The following is a 21,736-nucleotide window of genomic DNA, read 5'->3' as shown; positions in this document are numbered from 1 at the left end:
ATAAATTGTAAATTTGAAAATGAAATATTTATAATACCCACATTCAGTTATGGACTCCAAATGGGATCAAAATCCCACAGTCAAAGAAGCTAGCATCTGAGAGGTGAACCTTGGTACACAGGTTAGATTGTCTATTGCCTAATTCTATACAACACATACGCTAAGATCTTTTCATTTCCATTTTAATTGTTTGGGTCACAGCCAGCAGTGCTTGAGGCCTACCCCCAGCTTGGCACTTTGAGGTTGCTAGAGGACCATGTGGAGCTGAAGTTGAATCCAGGTATCCTGCAATGTAAATATGTGTTCCAATCCTTTCAGTTATCTTCCTGAGCTCCAAGAATTTCATTTTTAAATGATGGTGGGGGGGGGGGGGGGTAGGGAATAACATTTTATGATATGGAAATTATCACTGTCACTGTCCTCCCGTTGTTCACTGATTTGCTCCAGTAGGCCTAGTAATGTCTTCATTGTGAGACTTATTACTGTGTTTAGCATATCGAATACATTACAGGTAGCTTGCCAGGCTTTGCGGTGGGGGCGAGATACTCTCAGTAGCTTGCCGGGCTCTTGGAGAGGGGTGGAGGAATTGAACCCAGGTCAGCCGAGTCAGCCGTGTGCAAAGCAAACGCCCTACCCACTGTGCTGTCACTCCAGCCCATGGAGCCATGTAACATTTAAAAAAATGTTTTAAACTTTTAAATTATTAACAGTCAATATATTTGATAAAATATTTTGTATACTGATTTACTTGGGTCAGGTACAAAATTCTTAGGCAAAAATGGGTTGGTAAGTGGGAAAAGTTTAAGGAATCTTGTTCTAGACTTCAGCTAACTTTTAACTGCATTCAAATGGGGACCCCTGCTGAAAAAGAGGGTGGTGGTGGTCTGGATTCTTAACTCCAGTCCTATCTGTGATTCACTGTCTGTCGATGGCACTGAATGTCCACCCATGGACTTCTTCCTGAGGTAAAGCAGGGATACTTATTTTAAAAGAACACAAGGCTGGGGAAGTAATAGCATAAAGGGCGTAAGCACATATTTTGCATATAGGAAGTCCCAATTCAATCCTTGGCACCACCTGGTCACAGGATCACAGATTCTGAGTATCTAGCCAGGAATAATCTTAGGACACTGTTTGGTGTGGTCCAAAAAAAAAAAAAGTTCTGAAACACCCATTAGGCCCTGAAGGTATAGCAACCAGGTGATTTAATATTTGTGAAAGGGAAATTGTCTGAAGAACTTATTACAACGAAAATTCCTAGGAAATCAAACCCCCCCCCCCCCCCCGCCGCCGCCATAAACAAGATTCTTAAATCAACAGGTCTTAAGTGCAGCCAGAGATACAATATTTAGTACAACGGAAATTAGCAAACTATATTCCTGCTGTAGTGGAAGAGTTGAACTCTAAATAAAGTAGTTTCTAAGTAAAAGTAAAGATTGTAAAAGCAGACTTGGAATTAAGGGTCTCTAGATATTTAAATAAACAAAAATGCCACTCAAATCTTGCTCATCTATCAAGAATCTTCCCAGTCTGGGTAGGGGAGAGATTTAAAGTGGGAAGTCTACTTGCTTTGTATGTGGTTGATCCTGGTTCCATCCCTGACTCCACATATGGTCAACCCAGCATTGCCTGGGTGCAGAGCTGGGAGTATGCCCTGAGCATAGCTGGGAGTGGCCCCAAAACAAAAACAAAAATATCATAAAACCCTCAAAAAAGAATCTTCCCATTTAAACTGATAATTCAGAAACATCACTACTCCATAAACATGGAGCAACGTTAATTCCACACCTGTCACAATTGAGAACCACAAAGGAAGGGTGGGAAAAATGTAAGGTGCAATGATCTTGTCACTTGGCAGACAGCTGTGAGAAATCTTGAATGAATGCAATAGTGTCTGTGTACAATTCAGTTAAAAATTTAAAAAATAAGAAGCAAGAGGGTCTTTGCGGTTCCTATGAGAATAAGAATAGGATTTTTAGAATCTTCTCAGCCCCTATTTCAAGTATTTAAAAGCTACAAATATATTATCTAAAATTTAACTTCAGATGTCATTCACAGACATGGCTCACAAAACCATGTCTTCATACCTCATAATCTGGTCCTCCAAAATGGGATTTTTTCTTAAGTTCTATCATCGCATTTTTATATGCTTCTTCTGCTCGTCTTCTCTTTTCAGATTCCTATTTACAAAAAAAAAAGACCCAAAGAAATGTTATTTATATCAAGTGAAGCTCACCTACATCTCACTGAAATTTAGTAACTTAGGAAAAAATAATCAACTCTGTGAAACACTAAAATATTAATGTAAGAAAATAGTTTCCTCTGAGTTATATGTTATTATATATAAATGATTACTTAAGTTATGTTTATGTATTTTAATGTATTTTGTCAAACTGTCTCTAGAGTTTTTTGTTCCTTTTTTAAAACTGATATGTGAAGCAAATATCTATTTTGGGTTTTGAGAATACACACAAGTACTCCTGGCTCTTGGCTCTGGGGTCAGTTCTGACAGAGCTTGGGGAACTATATGTGGTGCTGGAATCAAATTAGGGTGGGCCTGCATGTAAGGCAAGTGTCTGAACACCTAGTCTATCTCTAACCCACCACTGTGTTTTTTAAAAAAGTTAACACCAAGAGAAATTCACTTATTATGCATCCCTCCCTCCATAAGAGCTATATTCATTTTATAGCTATAAAGTGAAAAAGCAAGTAATGGATACCAGGAAGAAATCTCAACAAGTGAAATTAAATGAATGCCACAGATATTCTATAGGGCTACAGGGTTGGGAGATGACACCACACATGACACCTAGCATCACTGGTGCAGATCCAGCACAGCTGGATAAGGCCCTGGAAGACTGGGTCTGCAATCAACACTGCATCCTCAGTTCCTACCATTCAACCTTCTAGTTGGTTGGCCAAGAATTGCAAGTGAGGCCCTGAGCACCTCTCGGAAACTCCCCTTACCCCAAAAAAGATATTCTAAGAAAAACATATTTCTTGTACTTTCTCATTGCAGGTTAAAACCAATTTAGAGTTGAACAAAGCTTAAATTCCAACTTTAAGCCTCCATTTATAGATAAAACCTATAGCTTGAAGACAGTAACAGTCTGCATTGGGTGACAGTCTAAGTCTAAAGCATAAAAACAATTATAACAGTAGTTTTCGACTGTCCATCTGTGAATGTCATCTACAAAAATTACCTCCTGGTCTTTAAAAAATATTTTGTTGCTTGATTAATGGTGCACCGAGATCATGTAGTGTTAATATGATCCAAACTAAATTCACACAAAGCTACGTACTTCTGTATTTGTTAGTTAAACAAGTCAGCTATTACGAATCAATTTCTCATTAGAACTAAAGATCAACAATAACTTCTATAAACTGAAAAGAAAATGGAACTACTAATGCATCAGCATGGCTAAAACTGGGGCCAGAGAAAGAGCATGCAGGAATTAAGGTGCTTCCTTTGCATGCAGGTGACCAACATTCAATCCCAGGCACCAATTTCCCTGAGCATCATCAGGAGTGACCCCTGAACAGAGTCAGAGCACTACCTGGCATGGTACCAAGTCTCCCCTTTCCCCAATTCTTATTTAAAATGTAAAAGACAGGGGGATGAACAGGTAGTTCAAAGGGGTTAACTTCATGCTTTGTGTTTGATTTCTTGCTCTGAATGTCCCCCACCTCCCAGCAAACCTTGCTGAGTATAGGCTTGATGGTTCCCAGTAGGGAGTCCTCCATTAAAAAAAAAGGAATAAAGGAACATAAATAAACAGAAACATAAATAAGCAAAAGTATAACTTTATTACAAAACTGACAGTCCAAATGTGGAGAGTGAAAAACTGAAATTCTCACCTATAGCTGACGGAACTGTAAACTCATATAAACATTTTAGAAACTAATAACATCCACTAAAGTTAAACATGTATCTTATGAGTCAACATTCTGCTATTAGTTGTATGCTCAAGAGAAAAGAGTATATATGTCCATTGAAAGATATGAACAAGAATGCTGATGCAGTTTTATTCACAACTGTTAAAATACAAAAGTAACCTAAATGTTCATCATAAGAAAAATGGGTAAGTAAACTAAAGGTGTAACAAAAAAATTACCAGGTGGTAAAATATTATTCAATGCAAAAAAATTATTTTGTAATAATATGTTAGACTCAAAGCTGGGGGGAAAGTGAGACTTATGAGTGCACATGTTATATTAGACTACTTACAAGATGCTTAAGGATAGGGCAAAATTAATTGATGATGACAGAACAATGGTCACCCACTGATGGTGGAATGTTATGAAGGGCTTGAAGGAACATTAACAACCTGATCTGAATTGTGATTATGAGAATGTACAAATATAAAAATCATCAAATAGTATACTTAAGATTGGTAAACTTCAAAAAAACACCTTACAACATACGACCAAACCAATAATACAAAAAATATCTTTAAGAAAGGGGCTGAAGTAAGCCCAAGCACTGCAGGATATGACCCCCAAAACAAAAAAAGATTTAGGAGAATGTAAAAAAGCCTGTGAAATTATACAGCTATAAACATCTTGAGGGTCAGAACAGTATTACAGCAGGTAGGGAGTCTGCCTTGAATGCAGCCGACCTGGGTCTAATCTCTGGCATCCCACTGGTTCCCTGAGCACCAACAGGAATAATCCTGAGTGCAGAGCTGGGAATAATCCCTGAGCATTGCAGGGTGTGACCCCAAAAACCCAAGCGTCCCTACCACCCCCAACCTCTAAAAGGGAACAACTTGAGCAAATACATTTCCTTTCATTCTTTAAATTATTTTTGGTTGTGTCAGGAACCAATGCATGGCAAGCACTCTACTACTGAGCTAACCCCTGGTCCAATCTCTTATTAAAATTATTAATAATTAAGATAAATTGGTTTTATATATTTTTGTCTACCTGGACATGACTATCAAATAGCTAAGAATACTCTATACTAGATGGAATATTATAGGAAACCTAGAAAAATCACCATTACTAAAAAAATATTCTTAATTTGGGGAGCCATGGAGATAGCACAATAGGTGAAATGTATGCTTTGCATGCACAAGGTCCCATGTGAGATCTCTGGTATCACAGGGCACCCTGAGCACTGCCCTATGGCCACCACTAAGCTCCTTTGTGTCTGAAAGCTCTGCATCAATTGGCTACAGCACTGAGCCACCGGGCCCATCACAGTGCCAAGTATGCCTGGGTAAATTCTCTCATGCACCAAAATTACTTAGCTAAAAGAACAGTGAAACCAATATTATAGTTCTATGCAGGGCAAGGGATGTCCCAAGTGGCACAGTTCAAGCCTCATTTTATGAGGCTCTAGTTCAATTCCCAAAACTACAAAAAATAAATTTATGAATCTATATGAAAGTATAATATGAACAATTTTGCTATGATAGTTATTTCATCACCTATATAATTGCTCTCATTAGATTTTAAGCTCCTTAATTATAGTCATTTCCTAGTTTCCACTACATAGAAAGCAAATACTTATATTTGAACGACATAATTCCAATAAAACCAGAAAGCAATCAACAGATTTTCCTTCCCAGTCCTGTCTTCTAAGACATCTGTTGATCAATGCTATTCAAGAACTTTCTAGTCTTAAGTGCATATATAGTTTACATATGTAAACAGTGTACATAAGCATATGCATATACATACTATGTATGCACATGTATATGTGTGTGCATACACATACCCACTTCTATTCCATCAAATAATTAAGATCCTACTACAACTTAAGGAAACCTAATCAAAAAGTGAGTAAAATCTGACACATGTAACAGAACTTCAAAAATCATAGTTTCCAGATTTCATCTTTTGTGGCCATTCTTTTTTTATTCTTTCTTAAATTCTCTGATTTGCAGAAAGGGTAATATAAAATGTCTGAGGACAACAAAAATATTCAGCGTGGTAATTAAGAAAACTGACTCCTGAAAAGATGGGAGGTGATAATTTAATTTTATTTACTTATCTTCATAGTTTTAGGGCCATGTGAAGGGGTTACTCCTGGCTCTTGCTTAAAAGTCATTCCCTTTTAACAGAGTACCCAAAAGAAGAGAGAGAGAACAAGGGGGAATACCCTGTCACAGAGGCAGGATAGGACGGGGGTGGGGGGGGTGGAAATGAGGGGTGGGGGAGATGCTGGGACCCGTGGTGATGGATGACGGGCACTGGTGGAGGAATGGGCACTTGATCATTGTATAACTGAAACCCAAGCACAAAATTTATAAGCCTATAACTGTACCTCATGGTGTTTCACTAATAAAAAAAGAAAAAATAAATAAATAAATATACTGACATCTCCCCCCAAGCATATGAGCATCTAATCTTCGATAAGAGGGCAAGAAAAGTGAAGTGGAGCAGGGAAAACCCCTTTAATAAATTGTGCTGGAAAAACTGGATGGCTACATGCAAAAAAGTGGGCTCAGATCTCTGCCTAACTCTATGTACAAAAGTAAGATCAAAGTGGATTAAAGACTCAACATCAGACCGGAATCCATAAGGTACATTGAGGAAAAAGTTGGACAAACCCTCCATGACATAGAAGCTAATGGTGTCTTCAAAGATGTCACACCGCTGGCCAAGCAAGTGAAAACAGAGATAGACAAATGGGACTATCTTAAACTAAGAAGCTTCTGTACCTCAAAAGAAACAGTGACCAAAATACAAAGACAGTCTACAGAATGGGAAAGGATATTCACCAAATACACATCCGATAAGGAGTTAATATCAAGGATATACAAAGTACTGGCTGAACTCCACAAAAAGAAAACATCCAATCCCATCAAAATATGGGGAGATGAAATGAATAGAAACTTTCACAAAGAAGAAATCCGAATGGCTAAAAGGCACATGAGAAAATGCTCTACATCATTAATCATCAGGGAGATGCAGATCAAAACTACAATGAGATATCATTTCACACCACAGAGACTGGCCCATATCCACAAGAACAAAAGCAACTGGTGCTGGCGCGGATGTGGTGAGAAAGGGACACTCCTTCACTGTTGGTGGGAATGCCGACTGGTTCGGCCCTTTTGGAAAACAGTTTGGACAATTCTCAAAAAATTAGAAATTGAGCTCCCATTTGATCCAGCATTACCACTCCTGGGAATATATCCCAGAGAGGCAAAAATGTATAGTCGAAGTGACATCTGCAGTTGTTTGTTCATTGCAGCACTCTTTACAATAGCCAGAATCTGAAAAAAACCTGAGTGCCCAAGAACAGATGACTGGTTAAAGAAACTTTGGTACATCTAGACAACGGAGTACTATATAGCTGTTAGAAAAGACGAAGTCACGAAATTTACATACAAGTGGTATTACATGGAAAGTTATCATGTTAAGCGAAATGACTCAGAAAGAAAGGGATAGACATAGAAAGATTGCATTCATCTGGGGAACATAAAGTAACAAAAAAGTAGACTAACACCCAAGAATGGCCGAGATTAGTACCAGGAATTTTACTCCATGGCTTGGAGGCCAACCTCATTTGCTAGGGGAAAAGGGAGCTCAGATAGAGAAGGGAACACCAAATAAAGGTGTTGGGAGGATCCTCCCAGGATGGGAGAAGCATGCTGAAAGTAGACTATAGACCAAACATGATTGTTACCCATTGCCTCTTTTGCAAGCCACAACACCCAATAAGAGAGAGAGAACAAAAGGGAATGCCCTGCCACAGAGGCAGGGTGGGATGGGAGGGATGGGGGGGTGGGAGGAATACTGGGATCCGTGGTGGTGGGAAAGGGGCGCTGGTGAAGGGATGGGTATTAACTGAAACCCAAGTACAAAAATGTGTAAGTCTGTAACTGTACCTCCATGATGTCTCACTATTGAAAGTAAAACAAATAAATAAATAAAATAAAATCATTTATAATAAAAAAAAAAGTCATTCCCTTTTGTTGATGAAATAAACAGAAACTTTCCCAAAGAAGAAATCCGAATGGCTAAAAGGCACATGAGAAAATGCTCTACATCACTAATCATCAAGGGAGATGCAGATCAAAACAACAATAAGATCATCTCACATCACAGAGACTGGCCCACATCCAAAAGAACAAAAGCAACCCGTGCTGGTGCGGTTGTGGCGAGAAAGGGACTCTCCTTCACTGCTGGTGGGAATGCCGACTGGTTCAGCCCTTTTGGAAAACAGTATGGACAATTCTCAAAAAATTAGGAATTGAGCTCCCATATGACCCAGCTATACCACTCCTGGGAATATATCCCAGAGAGGCAAAAATGTATAGTCGAAGTGACACCTGCAGTTGTTTGTTCATTGCAGCACTCGTTTTTTTTTTTTTAATTTTATTGATTTATTTTCTGATAATTGAACCTTCAATTTTTTTTCTTTTTCTTTTTTTTTATTAGTGAAACACCATGAGGTACAGTTATAGACTTACAAATTTTTGTGCTTGGATTTCAGTTATACAATGATCAAGTACCCATCCCTCCACCAGTGCCCATCTTCCACCACCACGGGTCCCAGCATCCCTCTCACCCCCCATTCCCCCCATCCCACCCTGCCTCTGTGGCAGGGCATTTCCCCTTGTTCTCTCTCTCTTCTTTTGGGTACTGTGTTTTGCAAGAGAGGCATTGAGTGGCAATCATGTTTGGGCTATAGACTACTTTTAGCATGCATCTCCCACCCTAGGAGGGTCCTCAAAACACCCTTTATTTGGTGCTCTCTTCTCTATCTGAGCTTCCTTTTCACCTAGCACGTGTGGTTGGCCTTCAAGTCATGGAGCAAAATTCCTGGTACTAATCTCAGTCATTCCTGGGTGTTAGTCTCACGTTTGTTGCTTTATGTTCCCCAGATGAATGCAATCTTTCTGTGTCTATCCCGCTCTTTCTGACTCATTTCACTTAACATGATACTTTCCATGCAGTACCACTTGTATGTAAATTTCATAACTTCATCTTTTCTAACAGATACATAGTGTAAATGTACCAAAGTTTCTTTAATCAGTCATCTGTTCTCGGGCACTCAGGTTTTTTCCAGATTCTGGCTATTGTAAAGAGTGCTGCAATGAACAAACAATTGCAGATGTCACTTCGACTATACATTTTTGCCTCTCTGGGATATATTCCCAGGAGTGCTATAGCTGGATCAAATGGGAGATCAAATTCTAATTTTTTGAAAATCGTCCATACTGTTTTCCAAAAGGGTTGGACCAGCCAGCATTCCCACCAGCAGTGAAGGAGGGTCCCTTTCTCACCACATCCGCGCCAGCACCAGTTGCTTTTGTTCTTGTGGATGTGGGCCAGTCTCTGTGGTGTGAAATGATATCTCATTGTTGTTTTGATCTGCATCTCTCTGATGATTAGTGATGTAGAGCATTTTCTCATGTGCCTTTTTGCCATTCGGATTTCTTCTTTGAGGAAGTTTCTGTTCATTTCCTTGCCCCATTTTTTGATGGGGTTGGGTGATTTCTTCTTGTGGAGTTCAACCAGTACCTTGTATATCCTTGATATCAACCCCTTGTCGGATGTGTATTTGGTGAATATCCTTTCCCATTCTGTAGGCTGTCTTTGTATTTTGGTCACTGTTTCTTTTGAGGTGCAGAAGCTTCTTAGTTTAAGATAGTCCCATTTGTCTATCTCTGTTTTCACTTGCTCGGCCAGTGATGTGACATCACACCACACAGCTAATGAAGATACCATTAGCTTCAATATCATGGAGAGTTTTGCCAACTTTGTCTTCAATAAACATTATGGATTCCGGTCTGATGTTGAGGTCATAAATCCACTTCGATCTTACTTTTATGCATGGCGTTAGGCAGAGATCTGAGCCCACTTTTTTGTATGTAGCCGTCCAGTTTTGCCAGCACAATTTATTAAAGAGGCTTTCCCTGCTCCATTCCACTTTTCTTGCCCCCTTATCGAAGATTAGATGATCATATGCTTGGGAGGAGATGTCAGTATATTCAACTCTGTTCCATTGGTCTGCAGCGCTGCCTTTGTTCCAGTACCATGCTGTTTTGATTATTACTGCTTTGTAGTAGAGCTTTAAGTTCGGGAGGTTGATTCCTCCCATTTTCTTTTTCCCAAGAATTGCTTTAGCTGTTCGTGGGGGCTTATTGTTCCATATAAATTTCAGGAGTGTTTGCTCCATTTCTTTGAATAATGTCATGGGTATCCTTATAGGGATTGCATTGAATTTGTACAGTGCTTTGGGAAGTATTGCCATTTTGACAATGTTGATTCTCCCCATCCATGAACAGGGGATATTTTTCCATTTCCTCGTGTCTCTTTTATTTTCTGAAGTAGCGTTTTGTAGTTTTCTTTGTACAGGTCCTTTAGTTCCTTAGTTAAGCTGATTCCCAGGTACTTGATTTTCTGGGGCACAATTGTGAATGGGATTGTTTTCTTCATGTCACTTTCTTCTCTTTCACTATTTGCGTATAGGAAAGCCATGGATTTTTGGGTACTGATTTTATAGCCTGCCACTTTACTATACAAGCCTATTGTTTCTAGGAGTTTCTTGGTAGAGGTTTTAGGGTTCTCTAAGTATAGTATCATATCATCTGCGAATAGTGAGAGCTTAATTTCTTCTTTCCCTATCTGGATACCGTTAATATCTTTTTCTTGCCTAATCGCTATTGCAAGTACTACCAGTACTATATTGAACAGTAGTGTAGAGTGGGCATCCTCGTCTCGTCCCTGACCTTAGGGGGAAGGCTCTCAGTTTTTCCCCATTGAGGATGATGTTTGCTGTACGTTTGTGGTAGATGGCTTTAACTATATTGAGGAAAGTCCCCTCTATCCCCATTTTGGCAAGGGTTTTCATCATGAATGGGTGCTGGATCTTGTCAAATGCTTTCTCTGCATCTATTGATATGATCATATGATTTTTATCTTTTCTTTTGTTGATATGATGGATTATGTTGATTGATTTCAGAATGTTGAACCATCCTTGCATCCCTGGGATGAATCCCACTTGGTCATGATGTATGATCTTTTTGATGAGTTGTTGAATTCTATTGGCTAGTATTTTGTTGAGAATCTTCGCATCCGTATTCATCAGGGATATCGGCCTGTAGTTTTCTTTTCTTGTGGTGTCTTTGTTTTCTTTTGATATTACAGAGATGTGGGTTTCATAGAAACTGTTTGGGAGAGTTTCTGTTTTTTCAATTTCCTGGAAAAGTTTGAGAAGAACTGGCAATAGGTCCTCTTTAAATGTTTGGAAAAATTCGCTAGTAAATCCATCTGGGCCAGGGCTTTTGTTTTTGGGAAGACTTTTGATTACAGTTTCAATTTCCTTGATGTGAATAGGTCTATTCAGGTACTCTATATCTTCTTGATTCAGCTTTGGGAGATGATAGGAATCCAGGAATTTATCCATTTCTTCTAGGTTCTCTTGCTTCGTGGCATACAGACTTTCAAAGTAGTCTCTGATGATCTCTTGAATTTCTTTAGTTTCTGTTGTGATATCCCCATTCTTATTTCTGATTCGATTTATTAGGGCTCTCTCTCTCTGTTTCTTTGTGAGTGTTGACAGTGGTTTATCTATCTTATTTATTTTCTCGAAGAACCAGCTCTTGGTTTCATTGATCTTTTGGATTGTTTCTTTGTTTTCCATGTCGTTGATTTCTGCTCTAAGTTTTATGATCTCTTTCCTTCTGCCTGATTTAGGCTCTTTCTGTTGATCCTTTTCTAAGGCCTTGAGCTGTGAGGTCAAGCTGTTTATGTGCATCATTTCTACAGACCTAAGATATGCTTGCAGAGCTATAAATTTTCCCCTTAATACAGCTTTCGCATTGCAGCACTCTTTACAATAGCCAGAATCTGGAAAAAACCTGAGTGCCCAAGAACAGATGACTGGTTAAAGAAACTTTGGTACATCTACACAATGGAGTACTATGTAGCTGTTAGAAAAGACGAAGTCACGAAATTTACATACAAGTGGTACGACATGGAAAGTATCATGCTAAGTGAAATGAGTCAGAAAGAGAGGGACAGACATAGAAAGATTGCATTCATCTGGGAAACATAAAGTAGCAAAATAGGAGACTAACACCCAAGAATAGCTGAGATAAGTACCAGGAGGTTCACTTCATGGCTTGAAGGCCAGCCGCACATGTTAGGGAAAAAGGCAGCTCAGATAGAGAAAGGAGCACCAAATAAAGGGTGTTGGGCGTATCCTCCCAGGATGAGAGATGCATGCTGAAAGTAGACTATAGACCCAAAATATTGCCACTCAATGCCTCTTTTGCAAACCACAGCACCCAAAAGGAGAGAACAAAAAGGAATGCCCTGTCACAGGGGTTGGGTGAGATGGGGGGGATAGGGGGGTGCGAGGGATACTGGGAGCATTGAGGTGGATAATGGGCACTGATGGAGGGATGGGTACAATGATGGAGTGATCACTGTATAAGTGAAACCCAAGCACAAAAACTTATAAGTCCACAACTGTACCTCATGGTGTTTCACTAATAAAAATTAAAAAAAAAAAAAAAGTCATTCCCAACAGTGCTGGAGGACATGTGATGGCAGTGATAGGGCGTAGGCTGCCAGTATGCCAAGCATCACTCAGCCCAACTCTTTGGTCCTGTGTTTTTATTTTTAATAAAATATTTTCAGAAGGAGGACGACTTTGGAGAGCCACGCATGCACTCAGCCCATCTCTTTGGCCTCATTTTTTATTTTTATTTTTTCTTTTTGGGTCACACCCAGTGATGCTCAGAGCTCACACCCTGGCTCTGTACTCAGAAATTACTCCTGGCAGCACTGGAGGAACCATATGGGATGCTGGGGATCGAACCCAGGTTGGCCGCGTGCAAGGCAAACACCCACCTGCTGTACTATCACTCCAGTTCTCATGTTTTTATTTTTAATGAAAAAAAAAATTGGGGTGGGGGGAAATGACACTGGAGATTATACCAGGACCTCATACATGTGAAGTGTGTGCTGTACCACTGAGTTAAATTCCATGCCTGGTAGTGAATAGTTTTTCAGTTGGCATGAAATAATGAGAGCTCAGTGAAAGATAAATATACAAAGAAGAGACCTTTAAAGAAAGTTGCCAGAAAGTTTAAATAAGCAGATAGTCTGAACAAATGATTCACCTGAACCCACTGATCAATCTAAATGGATTGTATTATTTTCTGTGTAAATAGGGAAACTTCTAAAAATCTAATTTTATCCACATTGGTAAGGTAAGGTAAAGGTAAAGGCCCTCCCGTTGATCATCAATTTGCTCGAGCGGGCCCAGTAACGTCTCCATTGGAGACTTTGTTGTTACTGTGTTTGGCATATCGAATACGTCACGGGTAGCTTGCCAGGCTCTGCCGTGAGGGTGAGATACTCTCGGTAGCTTGCCGGGCTCTCCAAGAGGGGTGGAGGAATCGAACTCGGGTCGGCCATGTTGGCTGCGTGCAAGGCAAACACCCTAAAGTTGAACTATTTGACAGTATACTGCTCAATTTCAGAATAATAATCTCTCATGCTAGGGTTTCTCAAACTTTTGCCACTTGTGAAAATTCCTTTTTACCTGAGAAATAGAATATAGGTGAGTGCTGCCAGACATACCTGGGATTCATTAAGTGTCCCATTTTGAATTAACTTTTGATTGCTGTTATGTTCAGAACCCTTGTACTGTTGTTAAATATTACATGATTCTTATAGGGCTGTGACCCATAATTTAAATTTCAAAGAATATATACTGCCAATCAATATGGCTTAGTACGACCTGTACTTGAGAATTTTGAACAATTCTTTTTCCATCTAAACATAAGACCTTCTTAAATACATAGTATTATTTAAATCCTGTGGTTATTCTGCCATTCCATCAATGCTGGCATTACTTTCCATAGTGTCCTGATCAAAATGTTAAGACCCAGAAACCAGAGCAGAGGTCTCCAAACTTATTTGGTATCTTTTCAGAAAATAAGATCTCTTACCGTCCCCTGAAAAATTACCTTTATCTTCCAATAGAACTGAGGGGAACTATTGCCCTGCTCTGCATTCTTTTAGAGCACCATGTACCCCACTTTCCCTGTGGCTGAAGAGCCCACTCTAGGAAAAATAATATAGAATGAAACTGTCAAAACTGAAATAAAAAGAGCAAAATTCTTCCACTAAAAAATTACTAAAATATTAAACTAAACAATTACTATTAAAAATTGTAATTAAATATCAAAAATGCATACCCTACAGTAACTGGATTTATTAATTAGGAAAATATGCTCAGTTTCAGGAGTATCACCTGATACCAATCCAATAAATTTTTATTTGAATAATCTGGGATTGAATGTTCAAAAATTCAAATAAATTAAAATCCAATTTGCTTTAAAACAAGAAAAAATACCAGTCTTACCTTATCCATTCTCTTTTGCCAGCTGTCCTCACGTTTAACCATTAGTTCAATACAGTGAGAAAGTGTAGCAAGGATTCCAGCGGTAGTTGCTTTAAAAGTTATTGCCTCCCCTTTAAAGTCTATACCATTAATTCCTTTTGGTGTTATATGTGGAAATACTGAAAAAGAAAATTACTTATGGGTAATTTTTCTAACAATTCTTCATTACACTTGAGCCATATTCCTTCTCTACATAACTTTATATAGTAGATGATATGACAAAATAATGATAATCGTATCATTCATAAATAGATAATTGGATAACTGTGAGAAAATACAGCTAGGAATACGTATCTGGGGTGGGGGGCAGAGATATTAGGGATTAAGGAGCTTGCTTTGCAAGCGGTTGCCCCTAATTTTATCCCTGGCACCATATATGGTCCCCCCTGAGCACTGCCAGTAGTCCCTGAGCTCAAAGCCAGAAGTCAGCCCTGTGCATTGCAGGGTGTGGCCCCAAGCCAAACCTTTGCACCCCAAAAGCACATCTGGGTCATTCCACTTCTGTTTTTCTTTTACCAATAATTCAGTTGAATTGGAATGGCAAGTATGACCTAAAATCTTTAAAAAATAAAAAAAAAAGGCTTTAGCGAGAGGAAAATTTTTTACTTTAAATTAATAAACAGCTTTAATGAGACTAGGTTACTAGTCCAAGAATTCAACACAGAGAACCTTGTTAATCTCTACAGCAGAATCTCAACAATGGAACTAATAACATTCCAGGGTGGATAATTCTTTGCTGTTTTGAAGGGGGCTATGCCTTAAGAGATGTTTAGTTTTCTCACAAAGAAAAAATTTCTCTCCTATGCATGGAATATAAAGAAACATAGTAAGAGAATGGAAAATGGACAAAAGTCATTGGTTCTGGAGATTTTAATCTGTGAAACTAGCTTATATGGGAGGGTGTGGAGAAGGAGCCCTTAGCACACTGTTGGAGGGAGGTGGGCATTCTGGTGGTGGGTACACTATTGGAATGATGTATGCATGGAAAGTATAAGTAACACAGTTTTTTAAATCCTGGTATCTCAATAAAATAGTAAAAAAAAAAGTTTAGTTGTATTTCTAGCCTCTACCTGCTGTACCCAGAAGGCCCCTCTTCAGCTTTTTTTTGCAATTAAAATACATTAGCCAACTTAAAATGAAATAAACATATTTTATTATTTGACACTAGAGCAAGCACTGATTCTCTCTTGAATATTTTTATCCAAAAAAGGATTTTGCTTGGTCCATTTTTACCAAGAAAAGATTTTGCTTTAACTTTTTCAATGTTTAATGAGCTCATCCTATCGTTTGGGTCCTTATTCTTTTTTTTTTTGCTTTTTGGGTCACACCTGGTGATGCACCGGGGTTACTCATGGCTTTGCACTCAGGAATCATCCCTGGCGGTGCTCAGAGGACAATATGGGATGCTGGAAATCGAACCCGGGTCGGCCTCATGCAAAGCAAATGCCCTACCTGCTGTGCTACTGCTACAGCCCCTGGGTCCTTATTCTTTAAGATATTGTATTATTGCTAATGATATGTGTTATGAAATATATACCAAAGTGATTTTTGTCATGCAAACATAGTAGCTCTGAGATTTAGCTTTCTGAATTTAGAGTATTAAGGATTTGCATGAATATTAAAAAATCTGTGGCCCATAACTTTCTGATGATATTTTAAATTTTGGTAAAAAAGAAAGTACACAAGTGTACTTAAATATAATTCATAATTTAAAAATTATCAAACAACTTATAAAATATTTTTATATGACTTTTTATTTATTTATTATTGCCTTTTGGGTCACACCCAGAGATGCTCAGGGGTTACTCCTGGCTCTGCACTCAGATATAACTCCTAGCGGTGCTTGGGGGACCATATGCGATGCCGGGGATCGAACCCGGGTTGGCTGTGTGCAAGGCAAACACTTTACCCCGCTGTGCTATCGCTCTGGCCTCTTAAATGACTTTTTAAAGTAACTGTTTGCTATTTCACTGTCTGAAGTCTCTCTGTTCAAAAAAGCTGATTTTGAGATCTGTTTTTCTGAAAGCTCTGTAAGGATTAATAGGGTTTTTTAAATCAGTGGACTTCATCAAAGGGTAATGTTATAATGAGATGCTTTTCATAGTTGAATCCCCCCTAAATCTCTTAACGGAGACCTGATTTCTTACTAGTCATTGTTTCTCCAGAGTCGTCTGATTTAGAATACTAAATAGTAAGAACACCTTACCCCGCCCCATTCCCGTAATATGTCAGGTCGACAGATATCCAGGGTAAAAAGCAAGGTGAGCTGGGGATTACATCTTTTATGATGCAAACTTTCATAAATCCGTCAGCAACCAGTGTTCTTGGAGATGAGTAGTATAATAACATACAATACTCGAATTTCCAATTAAACACTACCAATGAGTCATAATGTCCCACTTTTATTGTGTCAGATAATCTTAAATCTAAATTTCTATAGATAGTAATCTTCCATTTTGTTTTCTGGAAATGTCAGTGGGATATCCCAATGTATATGGAAAGGAAAAGTAGACCAGAGTTTCACAACTTTAGTAATTTTTCTAATATCCAATTACTCCCCCACCAATCTTCTATGAAGCAGATCATTAATGATGACTGTCACTGTCACTGTCCTCCCGTTGTTCATTGATTTGCTTGAGCGGGCCCAGTAACGTCTCCATCGTGAAACTTGTTGTTACTGTGTTTGGCATATCGAATACGTCACGGGGAGCTTGCCAGGCTTTGCCGTACGGGCGAGATACTCTCGGTAGCTTGCCGGGCTCTCCGACAGGAGCAGAGGAATCGAACTCGGGTCAATCATGTTGGCTGCATGCAAGGCGAATGCTACCTGCTGTGCTATTGCTCCAGCCCATTAATGATGACATTAAAATAAAATTGAAAGAGGCTTCCTCAAATAATCAGAATTACTCACGTTTTTCCTTATTGCCATTGGTATTGTGTAAGAACTCGCCATCAGAACGTGTTGTAGGAAAATCATCTTCATCATCTTCTACCACTAAATAAAATACAGGAAAGGATATCAGAATGAAAAAAAAAACCTAAATTAACCAGTTGTTTTGGTCTTACTAAATCAATTATTCTGGATTCTGTAAGCATAAAATCTTTTCAACTTTATATTTTTAGTGTTATCAAAGTACAGTCAATACACAGTGAAGTCTATAAATACTGTAGCCACTCTCATTTGTATATGGCAGTGTTTCTAAACTGAGGGCCATGTGCTCCCCGCAGGATATTCCAAGGGAGTCACTGGTGAAAATCAGGTAAGTCGGGGTGGGGGTTAACATGAGACCAGAGGGCCAACTGATAGGACAAAAAGGCCATATGAAGGAACATAGGCTAAAAGGGGTTATTGTCTAAAAAAAGGTTGAGAAACACTGGTTTAAGGGATGCTTTCACATCTTAAGTTATTTTCTTAAAATTTCTTAATCCTCACTACCCACCTGGGCCATTTCATTCTGCATGAGGTCTATGACGGATGAGCTGACTATAAGAAGTTAATTTAGATGCATGAGATGCCAAAATCTACCTTTTCAAGCTATTCACCACTACTTTCATGGTCACGGTCCTCCGGTTGTTCATCGATTTTGCTCGAGCGGGCCCAGTAATGTCTCCATCGTGAGACTTGTTACTGTGTTTAGCATATTGACTACGTCATGGGTAGCTTGCCAGGCTTTGCCATGTGCGCAAGATACTCTCGGTAAGCTTGCCGGGCCTCTCTGAGAGGGGCGGAGGAATCGAACTTGGTTCGCAGGGCTGGCAGCGTACAAGACAAACGCCCGACTGCAGTGCTATTTCTCCAGCCACTACTTTATGTTTGGTAATCTAAGTCATCAAACTAACAATGAAGAGCAAAATTAGAAGTATGTTTAAAGCTGGTACATATCGTTTGTTTTAAAATCAAACAGCATATTTAAGTCAGACATCATGTCCTCTGTAATCGCTGAGCATCTGGATCAGATTGCCAAGCCTACCACCCTCCTTACAGAAAAAAAAAATAAAATCTTTGTACCATGCATGCCCCACATTCCCTAGAAATCTACCTTCTTTAAATGAATGAATAACAAATCACTTTGTGTCTACCCTGCAGTTGCATCTTAGGCTACTACTGCTAGACACCAGACCTTTTCAGGTCGCTACCAGGGGTAGTATTGCCACTATGGGAAACATTTATCTAAATCCAAAGGGTTAATCAATCTTACTATGTACGTACACTAGCTGGTAATGAGAGAAGTCTGGGTAAGATTATTTTATTAGCAGCTTGAAAGAACAATTTATAATATGGAACACCCAAATTAAGTGTATATAGTATTATTTCAATGACATACAATTTTCAAAATTCTTCAAATTTCACCTAGTTTGATAATTTAAGGGAAGAATACAAGAATACCTTGGACTTGGGACAGCAACCCATATTACTGTGAAAACAGAAACCTATGTTTTGTCTTGTAATTTTTAATTTTAGCCAGGCATGATTATAAAAATGTATATATATTTTAGGAGATAAAAGAGATAGTTCAACTGAGTGAAAGCAAGTTTTGCATATAGGTGGTCCTAATTTGATCCCCAGCACTTCATGGTCCCCTGAGCACTGCTTGGAGTATCTCCTAAACATTGGATAGGTATAGACCCTCAGCACTGTCGGGTATATACGAGTCCCCAAACTAAAAAAAAGCAAACAAACAAAAATTGCAATTTTTCAGAGGCAATATATATATACAACACTATCTGCTAAAAACTTTCCACAACTGATCACAGGTCACTTCTCCTTCCATATTATAAATTGTTCTTTCACATTCCTCCCTCCTCCCCCACCCCAACTTGGCAAACTCAGTTTGAATCCAAGGGTTTGCTTTTATTGGACACTGTCCATTCCTGTTTCATTTTATACCACATATAAATGAAATCACCGTGAGTTATTTCACTTAATTTAGGTGTCATTCCAGTGGTGCTTTGGGAACTATATGGTACTCGGGACTGAACCACCGGTCTCCAGAGGTTGTAAAGCAGGCACTCCAGTCAGCTAAATTATCTCTGAAGTTCTGTCTTTTTAAATTGCAATTCCCAGATAATCAGTAATGATGAGCAATAAAATTTTTCATATGCCTGTTGGTCTGTAAATAGTTTACTATAATGATTCGGACTTGTTCATTTATTATTTTAAATTGCCTTCAGCTTTCCTTATTCATAAGCTATTTAAGTCCCACAACCGTTATTTCTACCTCTTTCATTTCTGTCTTTAGAATAGAGTATAATAAGGGGTATAGAGCGGGCCCCCCAAACCTTCTAAGTTTCAAAATGCAAACAGAACTATTTACCAAGAAGTCAATCACAGACTTAAAAATTCTCTTTTTGGTGAATTACATAGGTGTGCATCTATACGCACGTATGTATATAAAAATTAAACTCTCCCGATTCCTAGACAGATATTCAGAGTAAAAAGCAGGAAATGTGGGCACAGAACTGGGGTTTAACATTACAATAATTCTAGGCAAGGAAAGACTAAATTCTGATTTCATTAAAATAAAAGTCATCTGAGGGCTGAAGCACCAGTACAGAGGGTAGGGCATTTGCCACGGGTGGACTCAGGGTTCGATCCCCTGTATCCCATATGGTTCCCAAGTCCTGCCAAGAGTGATCCCTGAGCACAGTCAGGAGTAAGCCCGGAGCACAGATGTGGCCCCAAAACAAAAACAAACTTAAAAATAAGAGTCTGCATATTTTTTTGATTTTAATAAAATTTAAGTCACTGTCACTGTCCTCCCATTGTTCATCGATTTGCTTGACAGGCCCAGTAACATCTCCATTGTGAGGCTTGTTACTGTGTTTGGCATATCGAATACGTCACGGGGAGCTTGCCAGGCTTTGCCGTGTGGGTGAGATACTCTCGGTAGCTTGCCGGGCTCTCCGAGAGGGGTGAAGGAATCAAACCTGGGTCGGCCAGGTCGACCGCATGCAAGGCAAACGCCCTACCCACTGTGCTATCGTTCCAATCCTTCTTTTCTGATAGTATAAATCTTTCGCCTTTTACTAAAGAAAATTTAAGTCATTCAGAGTAACATAATTTCTTAATGTGTTAAAGGTTTAGTGTTGATAAGTTTACTTAAAAGACACTAGTATTTTCTCTCAGTGTGTGTGTGTATGTGTGTGTGTGTGTGTGTGTGTGTGTGTGTGTTTGTATTTACACTGCACCCAGCCCAGTTCCGAGGCTACTCCTTCCTGTGCTCAGTGATCCCTCCGGACAGTCCTGGGGATGAAATCTGCACATAGCATGCACGAAGCTCTTTGAGCTAGCTCTCCAGTCACAAATGTTATAGTATTTTCTTGAGACATGAGCTCTAGTTAATAATTAAACCCTTGTTTACTTGATGATTTTATTGTTCTTTCTGAGTCTAAGGCTCACATATTATCTTCAAAGCCTTTAGAATTACAAAAACTGTGACAGCAAACAATAAAACAAGGTCCATCTACAGATTTCTTTCAGGTTTCAAGTAATAATAATACTCTATCCCATCAAAAAAAACGAAGAAGATTCAAAAATGTGCTTCTGATGAGGGGCTAGAGAGATAGTAGAGCAGATATGGTGCTTGCCTTGCATTCAGCAGACCCAGGTTCAATCCCTGACATCCATATGGTCCCCTGAGCCTGAGAAGTAATCCCTGGACAAAGCCAGGAATAATTTCTGTGCACTGCCAGGTGTGGCCCAAAAATGTGTTTCTACTAAAACTCTATCCCAGAGTCAAAACTAAAAAGATTTCAAAATACAAAGAGAATTCAGTCAGAATCTCGAAAACCAAAATGACAATCTGACTGGATGATACAGATCCACTAACAGTTATAAAATTCAAAAAAGGAGTAGCAAAATAGCATAGTGGGTGCGTCAGGGACTGCTTTAAGACTTTTTTATTCTTTTGAAATACTTTGTAATACTGAAGTAGTACATTTAAAGGATGTAATCACTAGTGATTCATATATTCACAGTTCTGTAGTCACCATATTTTTAGAATATTTTAATCATGTGAAATATAAATCCTATATTGCATCAAGAGTTACCTCTCAGTCTCCCTTACTCTTAGTTCTCTCCAGCCTGTCACTTATTATACATTTATTCTGGACATAACCATACAAATGGAATCTTGATGTAATATGGAGTCTCTAATCACAGAGTTCTTTCAGTTAGTTTCAAGGTTCGTGGTTTATCGTGTAATAATACCAACTTTATTTTTTGTGGCTGAATAATATCCTATAGTAATTCTGCATATTGTTTTTCTTTCAGCTGATGGACATTTGGGTCATTTGTACTTTTTTAGCTCTTGTAAACAATTCTGTGAATATACAAGCTCGTGTGTGTGTGTGTGT

General features: G+C 38.9%; 1 protein-coding gene across 2 annotated transcripts in view; it reads right to left on the bottom strand.

Annotated features, from left to right (window-relative positions):
- Positions 1-21,736, bottom strand: part of CERT1 (ceramide transporter 1) — a 99,741-nt gene that overhangs the window by 21,837 nt on the left and 56,168 nt on the right. For both annotated transcript variants that reach the window (XM_056112650.1, XM_056112649.1), the window contains exons 6-8: positions 17,292-17,375; positions 14,342-14,499; positions 2,088-2,180 (exon numbers count right to left, since the gene is read on the bottom strand). In XM_056112650.1, coding sequence (XP_055968625.1) covers positions 2,088-2,180; positions 14,342-14,499; positions 17,292-17,375 — 335 coding nt within the window. The remainder of the gene's footprint in view (positions 1-2,087; positions 2,181-14,341; positions 14,500-17,291; positions 17,376-21,736) is intronic.

The sequence above is a fragment of the Sorex fumeus genome, unplaced genomic scaffold, assembly GCF_029834395.1.
Source record: "Sorex fumeus unplaced genomic scaffold, SorFum_2.1 ptg000018l, whole genome shotgun sequence".
NCBI lineage: Eukaryota > Metazoa > Chordata > Mammalia > Eulipotyphla > Soricidae > Sorex > Sorex fumeus.
The sequence above is the reverse complement of the archived record's forward strand: the minus strand, read 5'-3'. Positions and strand labels throughout refer to the sequence as shown.